This window comes from Sturnus vulgaris, chromosome 27 (genome assembly GCF_052056855.1).
Source record: "Sturnus vulgaris isolate bStuVul1 chromosome 27, bStuVul1.hap1, whole genome shotgun sequence".
Taxonomy (NCBI): Eukaryota; Metazoa; Chordata; class Aves; order Passeriformes; family Sturnidae; genus Sturnus; species Sturnus vulgaris.
Window position 1 is genome coordinate 701,326 of NC_142269.1, and position 17,141 is coordinate 718,466.

The following is a 17,141-nucleotide window of genomic DNA, read 5'->3' on the forward strand; positions in this document are numbered from 1 at the left end:
GACCCAGAGCAGAGAGACCCAGAGCAGAGAGAGATACCCAGAGCAGAGAGAGAGACCCAGAGCAGAAAGAGAAACCCAGAGGAGAGAGAGAGACACAGAGCAGAGAAACTCAGAGCAGAGAGAGAAAAACTCAGAGCAGAGAGAGAAACTCAGAGCAGAGAGAGAAACCCAGAGCAGAGAGAGAAAAACTCAGAGCAGAGAGAGACCCAGAGCAGAGAGACCTAGAGCAGAAAGAGAAACCCAGAGGAGAGAGACCCAGAGCAGAGAGAGATACCCAGAGCAGAGAGAGACCCAGAGCAGAGAGAGACCCAGAGCAGAGAGAGACCCAGAGCAGAGAGACCCAGAGCAGAAAGAGAAACCCAGAGCAGAGAAACCCAGAGCAGAGAGACCCAGAGCAGAAAGAGAAACCCAGAGGAGAGAGAGAGAGACACAGAGCAGAAAGAGAAACCCAGGGGAGAGAGAGAAACGCAGAGCAGAGAGACCCAGAGCAGGCCGGAGGAGCAGCGGGGCTGGGGCAGCTCAGCCCGGCCCAAGCAGTGCAGGCATGGGGGATCAGGGCAGGGATGGAGGATCAGGACAGGGATGGAGGATCAGGACAGGGATGGGGGATCAGGGCAGGGATGGGGGATCAGGACAGGGATGGGGGATCAGAGCAGGGATGGAATCAGGGCAGGGATGGGGGATCAGGGCAGGGATGGGATCAGGATGGGAGGAATGTTGAATTTGTCTTTACAAATGAGCTGTGGATCTGCTTGTAGATAAGGCTAGTACTGAGAGATAAAAGAAACAATGGGATGGATTCCACTGATTAACGAATGGAAAAAAATACTTGCCTTTACAAACAAACTGTAGGGCTGCTGATAAATGAAATTGGATATCGAAAGATGAAAGAAGCAACGGGGGGAAAACTATGAATTCTATAAGAATTAAAAATTAAAAGGGAGGGTTATACATTAGATGGGAATTTCAGGTATCAGGCGTTCCGGGAAGTCTGTACCTCTCAAGTACCTCAGCCAATGGGGAAAGAGAGAGGGAAATGCGGCCGGGAAAATAGGATAAAAAGGAGACTGCGTCCTCCAAAAATTTGAGAGATCCCAGGGGAATGTCCCATGGCCTTTCCCTTTGTTCGAATAAAGCAAAAAGGACTCCTCTGTCACCTTTTTGGACATAAACCTCTGGTGTTTGTGGATTAATTTTCCTGACAAGGACAGGGATGGGGGATCAGGGCAGGGATGGGGGATCAGGGCAGGGATAGGATCAGGGCAGGGATGGGGGATCAGGGTTCCCTGAACCAAGCACATGGGGACAGGGCCCTCTTTTAGTGAGGTAGATGTTGATGAGGTCCCGGTCAGTAGCAGCTCTCACGATCAGAGGCTCATCCCAGGCTGGGTTATGGCGAATTCCCAAGCACAAAACAGCTCCGAGCGTCCCGTCCCCCTCTGAAGCTGCAGAGCCAGAGCCAGCAGCTGCCCCAGCTCTTTTTTGCCTGGGCCCGGCCAACCCTTTGTTTTCTCAGGTACCTCTAAGTACCGGCAAATCATGGGAAAAATTCAATAGGTGAGAAGGAACAAGAGAAGAAACCTAACCCCCTAACATCAACAAAGTGGGGATTTTTCTTTGTTTTATAAGGGAGAAGTAGGCAGAAGGAAAACAGTTGCTCAGATCTTGACTCGAATGCTGACACACAGAGTTGAATCCATGGAAAGCAACTAGAAAATACAGCTGTTGTTTGGAAGTGAAGCTAGGAAAGAGCCTGAAGGCTTCACTGCACTGTAAAGTTAAAAAACCTGGAGAATTTGCATCTCAGCAAAAGAATTGTTCAGTAAAAATTTGCTTTATAAATCCTTTTAAGTTTTTTTTTTAAGGCTTGCATTTGTACATGCACTTTCTGAATTCTTGCCTGATTCACACATTTTCTTAATTACATGAACTTGAAACATATTGCTTATACTATATAATTATTTTAATTCTGTGACAAGACAGCATAATTTTGTAAAGTTTAAGGGACTTAATGTCCCCTATGCTGCTGGTTAACACCGTACTGGTTATTGTCCATCACTGGAAACATGATCCATATGTGGGACCATGCTCACTGGTGTTCACATTGGGCCTTACAAACTGTGTACTAACTGCATGAATAAGAAGGTAACAATTAAGCATGAACTCTACATGATAATTTGACTGGTAACCATCCCAACTGAGGAGCACCCATCATATTTGATTATTCCTGAACAAAATTACTTACAAAGCAGACACGGCATTCACAGAACATTGGATTCTCCTTTATCCCACACAGATAGATACCTTCTGAGTCAGGCTTATGCCTGGCTTCTGGGAATGAGAAAACAAAGGTCTTGTGGTGACTCGTTTTGCATAAACTGGTTGTTTTCAGAGTAGCAGATTTTACCACAGGGTGAAATGAAAACAGCTGCCAAGTGCAATTTAATTCAAAAAGGCAGTGGCCACTGGTCACAGCCCAGACACGTCCATGGCTCTGCAAAGCCTTGACTTCTGCAAAGCCTGACTTCTGACCTGTTATACTGCAGCCCCTCTGCACATTCGTGTTCGTGAACGTTTAACACTGACTTGTGACCTTCACCAGCAGCACTGTATTGGACCCGAGTGGCAAAGAGCAGCTCAGCTGAGTAGGCTCCTCACCCTCACTATACTCTACTAGCTACAGCATGTAGACAAACCTGTTGCACGCCTTTAGTAGGGCTGAACGCTGCACGTTGGATCCTGCACCGCCTGTGCTGTAGGGCTCCCAAACGCGCTAGAGTGCTTCCCACACACTGTGGATATCGGGGCCATCTCAGTGCTACAAGTATTCAATGCAGATGATGAGCAAGTCCAAAGCAGCTTAGGTCTGCTTTTAACTATCAAATTGAGGGATTTAACCTCTGAGGGCAGGATTTTGTGCACCTACCATCAGGTATGATGTAGACACTGCAGCTCACCAAGCTGCCCCAGTCTCCTGTTTTTCTTCAGAACAGGGATCTTTAGGTCACTGTTCACATGACCTAGTTTAGATCTGCCAGCACTCAGTGAGTGCACCAGAGTGGACACAGTGGGAGGCTCAGGCTGTGTCAACACCTGGGGCTGACTCAGGTTTATCAGATGAAGCCCAACCTGGGGTCTGGGTGTGGTGTGCTGCACTTACATGTACTCTAAACTGCTTCTGAAAATAAAAGAGAAATTTTCCCTCCCACACCCCCACAGTAGCCCGTGATCCAGGGCTGATCTGTGGGCTGACGGGCAGCTCACCTGCCAGGGACTAATTTAGAATTAGTTGCCTGCCTTGGAGGTGCTGCCTTCCCTCTGTTTGATACCTTGGTATTCAGTAGGGAAATTAAAGGGGATTAAAACAACGAGGCTATTTTGTATCCTTCTCCAGATGAACTCACTCTGAACAAGATCTCATGGAATTTTCTAATGAGTCTTTTAAAATGAAAATGCTCAATTCAAGTTTAGAAGAGTTGATAAAAGGCAGACATTCTTCATGCCCATAAGAAAGGGCCTCTGGTTACTACAAACTGTGCTTTTCCCAAAGGCCACATTTCTTTTAGATTAAAATATAAATAAATAAACCACATTCTGATCTCCACTGTTTCACAACAGTAGTACAAGCTTTGCTGAGCTTCCTTTGAAGAGAAAACAGATACCTGATTTCAGGTCAGGTCACCCTTAGAGGGTTGAAACTCCAAAAGGAAGGTGACTCCAGTCTCCTTTTCCCTGCTGCAATGCAGTGTCGCTCCACATTATTTCCACTTCTGTTCGCAATTAAATGGAGCAGCCCTCCCTGAGATCCTCTCACCTCTTGGGTGAAAAACAATTGAAGAGAAAAATAATTTCTTCCTCCAAAGCATCCTGATATTTTCTGTTCCTGCCCTGTGTTCTTCACCCAATCAAAGACAAAAGCAAATGGCCTCAGTAAAGCCAAATGAAACCTCACCGAAATTTAAAAGCTGTGTGGATGAGGCAACTGGGGACATGTGCTGGGGGAATGGTTGAACTCGATGAGCTTAGAGGACTTTCCCAGCCTAAACAATTCCATGATTATGTGAGTCTGTGATTCTGTGATTATGAAATCACATCTCTTCCCAGCACAGGGGTCAAGTGGGACAGTGCTGGTTCTGACCCCACGGAAGGGAGGGGTGGGTGTGGACAGCCCCAGGCTACTAAAGGGATGGGGAAGCCCCAAAGAAGAGGGAGGTGAGGAAACAGCACCGAGTGACTGGTGCAAGCAGGGGATTCCTGGTGTGTAGGAGTGCTCCAGCCAACACTTCCAAACAACCAGTGGAGCACAGACATCATATCCATGGGACATGCAACCAAAAACACAAGGAATCAATACAATATCCCCCTCACCTGGGCACCTTGGAACCTCCTCTGCAGCAAGCAGGTAAGTGTCATTTCAGCTTTTTATTCATTATTTGTTGGGGTCATAGAGAAAGATAAGTTTTGCTTCTCCCAATTAAAAGGAAGGAAAAAAACCAAAAGGAAGAGAAGTGGGAAAGGAAATTTTATTTCCAAGCTTCTAAAAGGACCTTACAAACCACAGAGAGTTTAAAAACCAGCAAATATATATATATATAAATATATATATATAATTGACAGGGTCCTGTTAAGCAATTCTTCACATTATCTAATGGTGATAGGAGATAACATGTAACCATATATGCACTTCCCTGTAATCCTGATCACTGTTGACAGCTCACAAAACTCTTCTCAGACAACATTTTTCCTAGACTGTACAGATTTCTTTTCTCAAAAGCAAAGGAGAAGGAAAAATACAAAGTAATCCAGAAGAAAAAAAGAAAACTCTCTTAAGCAAGGTCTTCCAGGTTGGGCTGGGTGAGAGCCAAGTTTAACACCGCCTGCATGGCTGTTGGAGCTCCTTCTCAGCTTCTCCATGGCACAGAATTTCCTCTAGCACCTATTACTCCCCACCGTCCCACCCATAATGCCCCGTGTTACCCTGCTCCCACCCTGCCCAGGGTCTCATCACTTCAAAGGAGCCCCAACCCTGCCCAGCTGCATCCTCAGCACTGCTCCTCCCTCACATCTGCCCATCAGTCCTAACCTCAATCTTTATTTGTTAGGACTTCCTAACCCCTCTGCCCATCCAGAAGGAGTTAATCCTAGACCTCCATCCCCACCAGCAGCACAGCTTCCAGCGCAGCATGATATTCCAAGAACCCCTGCAGCAGGAATTTCAGCAGCTGGGGATGAGAAGAGATTCACAATTGGCTTTTCAGGATCTAGCTCCACATCAGGAAGTCATGGGCCCATGGACAGAACCAACTGTTCCAAATGAAAAAGGACCTCAGGAAATAAAGGCAGAGAAAGCTGAGAGAGAGATATGGAGCTGGGGCAGGTTCATGTGCTCCAGATTCTTCCTTACTCTGAAATGTCATGGCAGCTTTTGGAGGTTGCCAAAAAGTAAACAAAAACCTTGGTTCCCCCATCCCACCCCCAACAGTTTCTTAAACACTTAATGTCCAGCTTAAGTAAAATCAACAGATTTTAAAATCCACACAGGTGTCAAAAAGGAGACTTAAAAAAAATTTGCTTGCTCCTCTTCTTGCAGCAAAACCAACCCCAACTTGAGTCTCAGAGGCAGAGGGCTGAAGGCAACATCTCTTGTAGGGCTGTGTCACCCCACTTCAGAGATCCAAGGGGCTCTTTGGATCTCATTTCTAGCAGGGAACCCTCATCAGGGACCTAATAACTCTCGCTGTCTCCAGGCATCCTTCATCCCAGGGATGCTGCTGCACGCAGCTGATGGAGGACGGCTCCATCCCGGGCACCCCCACTCCTTCCTGCACAGCTCAAAAGCGAGGCAGGGGATTAGTCACACACTGCCTTTCTCCTTCTCCTCCACCTCCTCCTCTGCTACACCCTACATGGGAAGCAGGCAACCACACACACACCTCAGCCAGCCGTGTGAAAAAGCGTATATATTCAGTACGCACTCAGTACAGTATAGCAACAAAAGCTACCATCATTTCCTCAAAAACCAACAAATCACCAACTTCAAAACAACCACCAAAACTTCCAAATCCTCCCCACCCTACAGCACTGATTCTCGGCCCTCTGGGGTCCAACAAGGCACCAGTGGCAAGTGACCCCAGCTCCACACCATTCCTGCCTGACAAGGCACAGAGAGTGGCCCCAGATCTCTGGCAGCATCTCCTGCCTTGGCACCCAACTCCTCCTGTGGGGTCTGGGGTGCTGAGGGTGCTCCCACCAGAGGGACTGGGCCAGCAGTTTGATGTGGTGCTCTCCCAGGCAGTTATTTGGGGAACATACACACCAAAGAAAATGGGACAAGCTCTGGCTTGCAGAACAGGGAAGCTGCCACAGCCTCACTGGGGCTGGACACAGCCCTAGGAATGGGCCAGGGAGGAGGAGGGGATTCCATCACTGATCCTGGGGGCTGCACGCTGGCATTGCTGCAACAGTGTGTCTGCTGGAGGCAGGGGATGAGGCCAACGAGAGGAAAGGAGCAGCACAGTGGTGGGACTGGGAGCTGGCAAGGCCCCTGCCACTGCACACAAAGGGGAGGTAGATCAGCTTTGGAGACCTCTTGCCTGGGAGGATGTCTTGATGGACACCAGCTCAGTTCTTGGGGGGAAGAGCTTGCTGCAGGGCCCTGAATGCCTGCACCTGCCTTCTCCCAAGGCAAAGGTGTCTTGGAGCCTGTTCATGTCGCTGGAAAGCTCTCAAACTTGTGCAGCAACTTCCCTCAAAAGCTTTTAGCCCTGAAACTGCCTCCACAGCCACTGCAGGAAAAACCCCGGCAGCTGGGGACAAGCCCAGAGGTGACAGCAGTGACATGCGGGGCAGGAGGGACCCTGGTTCCCTCCTCTTGCCCACCTGTTGGAACCCAACCCTGACCCCAGCCCCTCTCCCTGCCCTGCCACACCAGTCCTGCTGCCACCCCTGCCCCGTGCACCATGGGGATAGCGTGTGTGATGCTCTATGTCCTCCCCCCTCCCCAGGTCCCCATCCCCAGCGTCCCCTCTGCCATTAGTCTTGCTGCTCATTCATCTCCATGTCCGACACCAGGATGTTCTTCTCGGCAGATTCACTGGGGTTAGAGGTGGTGCGACTGTAGCGAGCACTCTCAAAGGCGCCGCGCTCCGCGCTCTGTCGGCGCTTGTACAGGAAGACAACGACGCCCAGCACGGCGCACAGCGCCAGCAGCGACAGCACGACCACTGCAATCGTTGTTGTGTTCTCGGGCAGAGCTGCAGGGAGGAAAGGCTGTTGAGAGGCAGACAGAAGGCTCCTGTTCCTTCTTCAGCCTGCAGGAGGTGCTGGGACTGGTGGGGCTCTAGCCAGACCCGTGTTTCTGGGCAGGGCAATTTAATCACAGAATGTCCTGTGTTGGAAAGAATCCACAAAGGCCACCAAGGCAAACTCCTGGACCTGCATAGGACACCCCAAGAATCCCACCCTGTGCCTAACAGAGCTGACCAAACACTTCTTGAGCCCTGGCAGTCCTTGGACCAACCACTTCCCTGGGGAGCCTGTTTCTGCTGTGGTGGGTCAGAGCAGGTCATTACTGGAATGAGATTAGCTTAGTTGCTTGAGCATGATGCTAATAACACCAAGGCTGTGGATTTGATTGCCATATGGGTCATTCACTTGAGTGAATGATAGAGTTGGACTCAATGATCCTCGTGGACTCCTTCCAGCTCAGCATATTCTGTGACTCTGCAGATCTGCTTTGGTTTCTCTGGGGACATCTTGCCCTTGGCAGAGTTCCTGGGGCTGGGCAGACGCCCTGGGTCTTTCCTGGTGCGTATGAACATTTAGCAGCTGCCTGGGATGGATCTTTGGATCCTACCAGCAGATATGCTGGCCATCCCCCAGACTGACTAGGCAGTGTGGGCACAAGGAGAGTCTTGCAAGTGGCTGCACAGACACACACACACCTTCATGGAAAGATGGCTCCTGCTGCTGAGGCGTCCTAAGTCAAGGCCAAAGTCACTTGGGACTGGCATTCCCCACCCGCAAACCCCATTCCTTTGGTTATCTACACAAGCTGGGCTGTGGCACAGGCTCCGAGCCCTAGTTTCCAGTCCAAGTGCTGTGCCCAGGCTAATGGTGCTACTCACCTGCCCTGGAAAAGCTGCTCTCCTCCACTGCAATGACAACACAGACAGGTGAGTGCATGGCCACGACACCCTCCCATCCTCCCACCACCAGCACCACTGGACCCACAGCCTGCACTTCTCCCAGTGCCACACCACATGGGCAATGGGTGATGAACAGCTGGGGCAGTCCTCTGGTTCTGCTCTGTGACTGTCCCACTGGCCTCATCCCACCCCAAATAGCTGACCCAGCCACTGAGACATGCACAGCCAATCATGGAGCCCAGCGGGGACCTGCAGACCCCAACATCAACCCATACAAGTTCCTGTACTGGAATTACCCAAAACATGTGGTTGGTGCTGCCAGTGTGACAGCTCTGCCATGTGGCACCCTGCCCAGACCCCCAGCTCACTCTACATCAGCCCAGGAGCCTCAGGTAGCAGAGGGGGCCCTACCTCGGGGGATCTTGCAAATGACCCCCATGGTTACATTTGTGCAGGAGCCTAGATGCCACATGCCGTTGCTGCTCTGGATCCAGTAGCAGCTGTTCTGGCTAAGCATGCTGGGCCCTGTGTCGTGCTGGCCCCAGTTGGAGTAGTTCACGGCAGTGTTGTCATGCCAAACCAAGGTGCCACCTGGAAAATGGAAAAATTAGGTTTGAGGATGCTGAAGAGAACACCCTACCTTTGTCCCAGTTCAGAAAGTACAAGGAGGTGTGACAGGGCTTTGGGCAACCTGGTCTAGTAGAAGGTGGCCCTGCACATGGCAGGGGGTGGGACTGAATGGGCTTTAAGGTCTCGTCTAACCCAAACCATCCAGTGATTCTATGGTGGTAAAGTGTGATAGGGAGGACTAGGGGCTATAGCACACCTTCCTGAATCTGCAAGCTCCGGTGCCTTGGAGAAGGCTTTGGGTTTCCTATCCCACCAAGCCAGAGAAGGACACACACAGTATGTCCAGCACAGTCTGAGACACTGGTGCACCTGGTCACACTATGACACGAGCCTTCCTCACTGGTGCCACCACCAAGGGCTTCCTTTGCTCACCACAGACTTGGTGGGAATTCATGGAGGTTCCTGTGGGAGTAGCTCAAACGTCATTCCTTCCTTTATACCTTTGGGGTTGAAGGTCATGCCCAGCCAGGCTCCCTTGGAAAGGCCCTCGTACGCCTGGAGATGCTCCCACACAAAGATGTTCTCCATCTCATCCTGGATAGACAACACTGTGCCGCCAACTGCAGAGGGAAGACTGTCATGGAGGAGCCCAGAACTGAGAAGATTGAGTTATGGAGCAGCAGTGCCCAAGAGGACAAAGTTGAGGACCCACTCATGAACCACACAACAATTGGGGAACCCTAACATGGAACAGCAAGGAGACAATGACTGACCAGGGCTGGACACGGGCACAGGGACAAGTGGGCTCTGCTGCACCCACAAATATCCTGGGGATCCCACTCTTCTATTTCTAAGGATGCACCACCCTCCTTTACCACTGTTGGGGACCGATTTTTCTTTTACTTGTTGCCTGTGGAATTCTTCCCATTGAGTTGCTAAAAAAGAACTGATGGCTAAGTACTTAGGGGTGGGGGAACCCCTCTGGTTTTTGAGAGTTTCTCTCAGGGGGAGGGACAGAGACACCATGAAATTAAAAGCAAATAAAAAAAAGAGTGGGGGCAGCTGTAGCTCTCGCTTGGTCTTGGCTTTAGAGGAAGGTCACTGCTGCTGCTGCTGCCGTATCTCAGACGGGAGTTGCCTCTTCTTCTGTTGCTGGACCCTGCACCCTTGCCATTTTGGCATGCTGTTTCCCAGAGTCCTGCTGGAGCACCGGGACCGCCCCAGGGTTTGTGAGCAGGGCCTCCCTCCTCCATCCCTTCCCGGCTGGGCCCAGCCGCCATCACTGCGCGCTGCCTGAGCTTGTGCCACAGCGCCCCCTGCAGGCACGTGGGGATCATGGCACTAGCCCTGCCCACCGGCAACCGCCACCGCCTCCTGCCGGCTGTGACAGGAACTGCACCAAAGGGAAAGTGCCTGCAGCTGAGATGAGCGCTACTGCGTTGCTGTTCTGTTTGTTGTTAATTCCACAGCTGCTGTTGCTTTGTTTGCCTTATTATATATAATAATAAAGAACTGTTATTCCTATCCTCAAGTCTTTGCTTGAGAGCCCCTTAATTTCAAAATCATAATAATTGAAGAGAGAGAGTTTACCTTCTCCAGTCCAGGGGAGGTTTCTGCCTTCCCTAACAAACACCTGTCTTTCAAACCGAAACAACCACCCCGGCCCCCTCATACCTTTCTGGCACCTCCTCATGGCGTCCTTCTGCCCAAGGGTGATCTCCATGTGGAAGGTGTAGCAGTGGTCCCGGAAGGGGATCCAGGATGAGTCCTCCAGGGATTTGGGACAGCTGCCACTGTAGCTCCACTTGTGTGCATGGGAGTGACCTGGGGAGCACATGGTACATTAAATGTGTGGTGGGCCACAGGATTTTGGGGTCCCACAGCACACTGGGGCACCCACACCCACAAGAACACGCTCCAGAAGGTCCCTGGTGACCCTGTGACCAACCCTTGGTCACATCTCACTCAGACCACCCCAGACCCCCTGGCCAGCACCTGTTTGGAGCTGGCAGATGCCCCCCTGCAGCTTGGTGTCACAGCCAGCTGTGCGCCAGGTCCCATCTGTGTCCATGTAGGAGCAGCCAGTGATCTGCTGGGGCTCCCCATCCTGCCAGTTGGTGTAGATGAGGTTCTCCTCTGTCAGCCATGAGTAGCTCCGGCCTCCCTGGAAGGCCACAAGGAATAGATGCCTGGGGGGCTGCTGTGATCCCTCTGAAGACCCATGCCCCAGGTGCCTGCTCCCTTCCCTCACCTCATCATTGGCCAATCCAATCCAGAGTGGAGCCTGCAGGCTGCTGACAGCCTGTGTGAGGAAGGCCTGGCTGTAGGGGTTGGGGATGGTGGCCAGGGTGGCATTGAGGGTCTCGCAGAGCAGCAGTGCCTCGTGCCACCTGAGGGGTTTCTGCAGGATGCGGTAAGTGCTGTTGTGGTAAAAGAGGATGCCGGTAGGAGAAGGGGGGAATGGTGCCTGTGCAGGGCTCAGGGACGGGTCTGGAGGAGTAAAGAGACACAGTCAGAGGGCACAAAGCACACTCCTGCATACCAGGTGGGTCACCCTTTGTCCATCCCTACCCAGGCCAGGCTGTCCCTGGCAGTATTGTGCTTGTTGCATCTCGTGGTGCAAGTGAGGGGAGCAGAGGGATATCCCTAGGAATGACAAGCAGTGACACCCTAGCACCATCCCCACCTGGGAGCTGTCCACCAGGATGCAAGTCCCTGTGGGACACACTGAGTCAGGTTGGTGTCCACAGGTTTGGGGCTGTCCCACAAAAGGCTAGGACCAGAGACCCACCTGCCCAAGTTAAAGTCTGTCTCCCCAACTCTCCCCAAGCTAAACCTATCGCCCCAAGCTCCCCAGTCCCACCACAGCATGGGGGACCATGCTGGCAGTGGCAGATCCCCAGCCAAGAGAGCTGGGACTGTCCCCTCGTCCCCCTCCTACCTATGCTCCGCTGGCAGATATAGCCGTGTTTCTCCTCCAGGCAGCTCCGGTCATCCCAGCGTCCCGTGAAGAGGGGGGGTGAGCCATGCCACACTACAACACAGTTGGTCTACACAGCCAAGCCACAAGGTCAGCACTGTCCTTAGCACTGTTGTCCTACACCACAGAGATCCCCATGCCAGAAACCTCCACCCTGCAGGGCTGCATCCTGCGCTGCCCTTGGAGAGCCACCCCAGCCCATTAAATCCTTCCCTTTCCAAGGCTGGGCCTGGCACTGAGACCTTCCTGGGGGATGGGGGTGCAATGGGAAATCTCCCTCACCGGCTCGTCACGGGGGCTGGAAGAGCTGCAGCCTGAGGGCTCTCCAGGTGCCCAGCTCACGTGCCTCAGTGGCTCCCTGTCTGCCCACTGGAACTCCCCCTGGGCATCGTGCAGGCCAATCCAGAGGTCAAAGGAGATGTTGGGCAGCATGGATGTGATGAAGGCTGCAAGTGACAGGTGAGATGCTGAGGACCACCAATGGCAGGTAGAACCCTGGTGGGGTGGTGGGCAGAGGAGACCTACCCTGCTCCAGGGGGCTGGCAATGGTAGCCAGGATGGCGCCCTGGCTCTCGCACACCTGCTTCGCCTCTGGCCACTTCACTATTTCGCCTTTGTTGTGGCCACTGAAGCTGAAACACTGCACAGGCAGGGGCACAGGATGGGCCAGGAGGTGCAGCTGCCCCCAACCCTGAGCCCTGCACCCAGCCAACTTCTGCAGCCCTTCTGCCCCAATGATCCTTCTTCCCTTCACACCCTCACGCCTGTCACTCCCAACTCCTCCAGCCCTCCCACATCTCTCCTGGCAAACCTCTGCACACACCTTGCCTTCCCCATCCCACAGCATCTCTGCAAATGCATCCCTCAGTGCTCCCCACAAAATATTTGCAGGCATCCCTCTCCATCCCGCCATCTTGCAGCCACCCCCTCTGTGCCTCTGCAGGGCTGGTGGAAGACCAGGAAGTAGTCATAACCTCTTCATCTCGCCATCCCCTCTCCCATCTTGCTGTCCCCTCTCCCTCCAGTGGTACCTTGCTGAGGAAGGGCAGCCAGCCTTGGGGACAGCCCCCACTTGTGGCAGCAGGTACTGGAGGGAGGGAAGGCTTCACAGCTGTCCCATTGCTCCGCTTGCAGATGTAAGGCAGTGCCGTCATGCACTTCTGGTCCCCCCAGTCCTCTGCGGGAGGGACAGGCTGGGCATGATGCCCCTCTGCATCGATACTGGTGTCCCAGCCCCCCAGAGCCCCATACGGAGCCCTGCCCTGTCCTGCCCTCACCTCGGCTGGCTGTCATGTACACACACTTCCTGTCCTTGCTGATGGGCCGAGGCTTGCCCGGAGCCCAAGAGACAAAGTTGAGGAGGGACCCATCAGACCACCTGGAACAGCATCAGGAGGAGCACGAGGCTGATCAATGATTTGGTGAATGGGATCACTTGAATGCCCTAACCGGAAGCGTGCCCTCTTAGGTGAGGAACCTCCAGCCCAGCACCCCAGGATGAGACCCGTGAGATGCAGGTGCTGAGTCACAGCACTCCGAGAGGTGGGGACAGGAGTGTAAGGACATGCAGGGACATAGTGGTGTGTGGATGTGATGGTGACTGTAGTGTGGGGACGTCTAGGGATATGATGGCTGTCTGTGACTTACTTGAACCTCCCGTCATTCTCATAGGTGTGCAGCCCAATCCACCAGTGCTGCTCCTGGCCCCTGGAGAACTGCATGCCCAGAGAGAACATTTCAGTGCCCTTCCAGGACTGGGGGGTCTTTGGGGGCAACTGAGGCTGCCATGGGGATCAGAGACCCTTCCCCAGTTTGCAAAGGCAAGGCAAAAAACCATCACTTTGATGACCCCCAAAACCAACCCCAGGCATCAGGACCAGCCACCACACAAATCCATCATGAACCCAGCAAAGCCCAGCACCCCCAAATATTGTCCCTCCAGAAGGGCGAAAGAAGACAAGGAAGAGCAGCCCACAAGGCAGCAGAGCCCTGGAAGTTCCTGCCCTCTTGGTACCTTCTTCAGGTTCTGGCCCAGGAAGTGCAGCTCGGCCTCGCTGTGCACCGACGTCAGCTCAGCCTGGAACCAGCTGCAGATGCGTTGTGCCTGCAGCCATGTTGAGTGGTGTTCAAAGAACTTGTACTCGGCCTCCTGGTACTTCACCCACTCTTTGCTGCCTGCAGGCAGGGACCAGTATCACATTGAGGCTGTGACACCTTTCCCATGGTCACCCTGACCCTTGGTCTCTGCCTGTTAGGCTGCTTTGCTTTTGTTCCTCTCCTGCAGCAGAGCTGCTGCAGGATGCCTGGGTTCCCCTCCCTCCCACGACGCTACCCAGGATCCATCTTCCTCTGAATAATACTGCACCCATTGAAGACATCAGGTGGTCTACGCATGACTTGAAGTTGAGTCAGGAGAGGCTGAGGTTGGGTATCAGGAAAAGGTTCTTCCCCTAGAGGGTGGTCAGGCACTGAACAGGTTCCCCAGGGCAGTAACTACGGCTCCAAGGCTGCCAGAGCTCAAGGAACACTTGGACAACACTCTCAAGTGCAGGGTGGGATTGTTGGGGTGCAGGGCCAGGAGCTGGACTCAGTGGTCCTTGTGGGTTCTGTCCAACCCAGAATCCTCTGTGACTGTGACAAAAGGCTGTGGCCAACACACCTTGGGTCGTGATCTCTGGCTCCTTCACATCAGCACCTGGAGAAAGGGCAAGGAAAAGCTGTCAGTGGCTGCAGGCTGGGATGCTCCCATGAATGCTTCTTCACAAACCATCCATGGGCTACAATGGCAGGCTGCCCCTCCTCAATTACGCCACAAGTGACAGCACTTCTCCCAGTCCCTGAATTAGGAATCACCCTCCCTCCTCCCAGGGATTCAACCACCCCATAGCCCATGCTCCTCCAGTTCAGTCACAGCTGATGGGTTTTGCCAGTACCTTTGGGCAGTTTGCAGATCCAGTCCAGCTGGGCTTCACACTGCATTGGCATCCACTGCAGGGAGGCCAGATCAAGCACTGCGCAGCTCCGGATGTCATCGTCATCATAGTTGCTGCGGTCAAAGTTGTGGTAGAAAAACTGGGGGTTGAGAGAGATAGGCAGTGTTGGGCATTTCCACCAGCACCAGATTTTTCCCTCTCATAACCCAAATGTCCCCCGGACTCACCCCTAGCCCATCGCTCCACCTCCAGCTCTGGTCTCCAGCAGGGTCCCGCCGGTTCAGGCCGATCCAGAACCAGTGCTGCTCATGGAGCTCTGGTTCTGACTCCCTGTGGGGAGCCAGGCGAGCAGGTGAGCACACAACCCCCTTCAAACCAGAGGGGTTCATATTTATATATAAATATATATTTATAATCATGGCTTTTTCTGTTTGCTTTCAAAACCTGCCATCCTCACACACCTGAAGGTATGAACTAGGATAACAGGCATGCCATCTCAGGGCTGGAACTGCTTTAAACCCAAGCTCCATCCCCAGATTACACTGAAGTTCCTGCACATCTTCCACATTAGCCACACCAACTGATGTACCTTCTGTACATCAGTCTGTCCTCAGAGAGGTCCATCCATCCATCCATCCATCCATCCATCCATCCATCCATCCATCATGTGCCAGAGCACCAGGAGGGCTGTGGGCTTGTGGCAAGCACACTCTGGCAGTGGGCACACACTGATGCTGCCAGCCTCTCACCCAAAAATCTTGTTGAGGGTGTTGGCAACAAAATGCTCCTCCTCATAGCTGCCTAGGCTGAGAAGCTGGGCCCCCAGCTCCCGGCAAAATTCCTGTGCAGCGATCCACGTCTTCTTCTCTTGCAGCTTTTCGAAGTTGAACACCTGTGGAAGAAGAAACCCACAGCATGGGGGACTCTTCAGCAACAGAACAGGAGCAGAGCACTGTTCCCACCTGCAGGCAGCCATGTCCCAGGGCACGGTGCTGCCATCTAGTCCCAGCCAGGGTTGCAGGGTGCCTCTTGAAAGCACCAAAATGTGCCCCTTCACTCCCCTGCACTGGGGAGGCACGTGCATCCCCATACTGACATGTCCAGCCTCCTTCACCTTGTAACAATAACGGAGTTTGGGGTCGGAGCTCCATCCTGGGGGGCAGGTGGCAGTGATGCTGGGCGTAGGGAAAGGACCAGGCAGCTCAGGATTGACTGGGGTGCCCAGGTTCTGTCGACAGATGTACTTGGCCTTGAAGGTGCTGCAGTTCTTCACCTCCCATAGCCCTATGGAACTGCCGGTGGCCAGGGCCATGCAGCCACCCTTGTTGTAACCTGGAGCACTCACGAGAGCAGGGGAGATGCCAGCCTTAGGGTTGGACTGTGATGGGGGGCAGTGCCAGCCCCACCCTGCATGAAGGGGGAGTACCCATTCCACTCCCATCCCTTACCGGGCTGGTTGCGGTTCCAGTGAGTGTACATCACCTCATCACCGCTCAGCCAGCGAAATGTGCCCGTCTCATTGATGTCCTGCAGAGCTGTCCAAAAGTACTCCCCATCCCAGCCGTAGATGAGGCTGCTCACATACGCCTGCTCGAACCTGGAGGGACAGCGAGAGTGGGCGATGTAGTGAGCTGAGACATTGAACTGCCCATGATGCTCCAGTGACTTGGAAGTCACTCTCCACCTTGCATGGCTTGTTTCAGGGCAAACCCACCACCACTGGCATGGCACTGACCTGTTGGTGATGGTAACCAGAGTGGAGCTGTAGTCGGAGCACGTCTTGCGGGCGTCGCTGTAGGGGACACGGTCCTCACCCAGCCAGAAGCAGGATGGGCTGTGCCACTTCCAGCCCTGGAGACGGGTGACAGGGAACATCCACCACTGCCCACCTGGACCTCACAAGAAGGATGGAAGCAATCCCAAGGCACGAAAGCAACATCCCAAGTTCCCCACCACTGCCTCTGCTTTCTCCTGGGAGGTCTCCTGCCCCCAGCTGCCCCAGCTTGACTCCGCTCAGCTTTGACCTCTAACAAGCCCCTGGCCCCAGAGGACATGGCTGCAGGGAAAACAAACACCCAGACAGCTTCAAAGCTGGGGAAACAGCTCTCTCTGCCAGCGTCCAGCCCCAGCCAGGGTGCAGGCAGGGGAACACAGTCCTCCTCTTTACTTTGCAGGGCTGAGTCCAAAGTGAGTACCACCACAGCCAGCTTTAATCCCTCGCCTTGTTCATGTTGGAGTCTTTCCGGAGTTGGAGACACAATAGTGCCTGTTTTCTGCCAGAGCAGGGAGCAGGGTTGCCCTGGGGCTGGCAGCAGTGGTGGCATAGTGAGGAGAGACATGGGGGCTCATCTGCAAGAGGGGACAGACACACGTCAAACTGGTGAAGTGCCTCAGCCAAGGAGCCAAGTGGCCCCTAGCTCAGGGAAGGGGAGGCCAGGGAAGGGGAAGCATCACTAGGGTTCTACTCCTGGGTCCCCTGGGCATTGGAAGGACAGTGGGGACACATGCCAT

At 53.3% G+C, this 17,141-nt stretch overlaps 1 protein-coding gene across 1 annotated transcript in view; it reads right to left on the reverse strand.

The window, feature by feature from the left end:
* Positions 1-4,505: 4,505 nt before the first annotated feature.
* Positions 4,506-17,141, reverse strand: part of MRC2 (mannose receptor C-type 2) — a 29,461-nt gene continuing 16,825 nt past the window's right edge. Inside the window, exons 10-30 of the mRNA XM_014884785.2 lie at positions 16,366-16,481; positions 16,079-16,227; positions 15,745-15,962; positions 15,380-15,522; positions 14,858-14,960; positions 14,631-14,769; positions 14,357-14,392; positions 13,712-13,872; positions 13,345-13,412; positions 12,975-13,075; positions 12,729-12,874; positions 12,223-12,337; positions 11,980-12,143; positions 11,659-11,767; positions 10,969-11,207; positions 10,713-10,881; positions 10,392-10,541; positions 9,218-9,337; positions 8,559-8,738; positions 8,127-8,153; positions 4,506-7,253 (exon numbers count right to left, since the gene is read on the reverse strand). Of these exons, the coding sequence (XP_014740271.1) occupies positions 7,033-7,253; positions 8,127-8,153; positions 8,559-8,738; positions 9,218-9,337; positions 10,392-10,541; positions 10,713-10,881; positions 10,969-11,207; positions 11,659-11,767; positions 11,980-12,143; positions 12,223-12,337; positions 12,729-12,874; positions 12,975-13,075; positions 13,345-13,412; positions 13,712-13,872; positions 14,357-14,392; positions 14,631-14,769; positions 14,858-14,960; positions 15,380-15,522; positions 15,745-15,962; positions 16,079-16,227; positions 16,366-16,481 (2,874 nt within the window). The 3' untranslated portion in view covers positions 4,506-7,032. The remainder of the gene's footprint in view (positions 7,254-8,126; positions 8,154-8,558; positions 8,739-9,217; positions 9,338-10,391; positions 10,542-10,712; positions 10,882-10,968; positions 11,208-11,658; positions 11,768-11,979; positions 12,144-12,222; positions 12,338-12,728; positions 12,875-12,974; positions 13,076-13,344; positions 13,413-13,711; positions 13,873-14,356; positions 14,393-14,630; positions 14,770-14,857; positions 14,961-15,379; positions 15,523-15,744; positions 15,963-16,078; positions 16,228-16,365; positions 16,482-17,141) is intronic.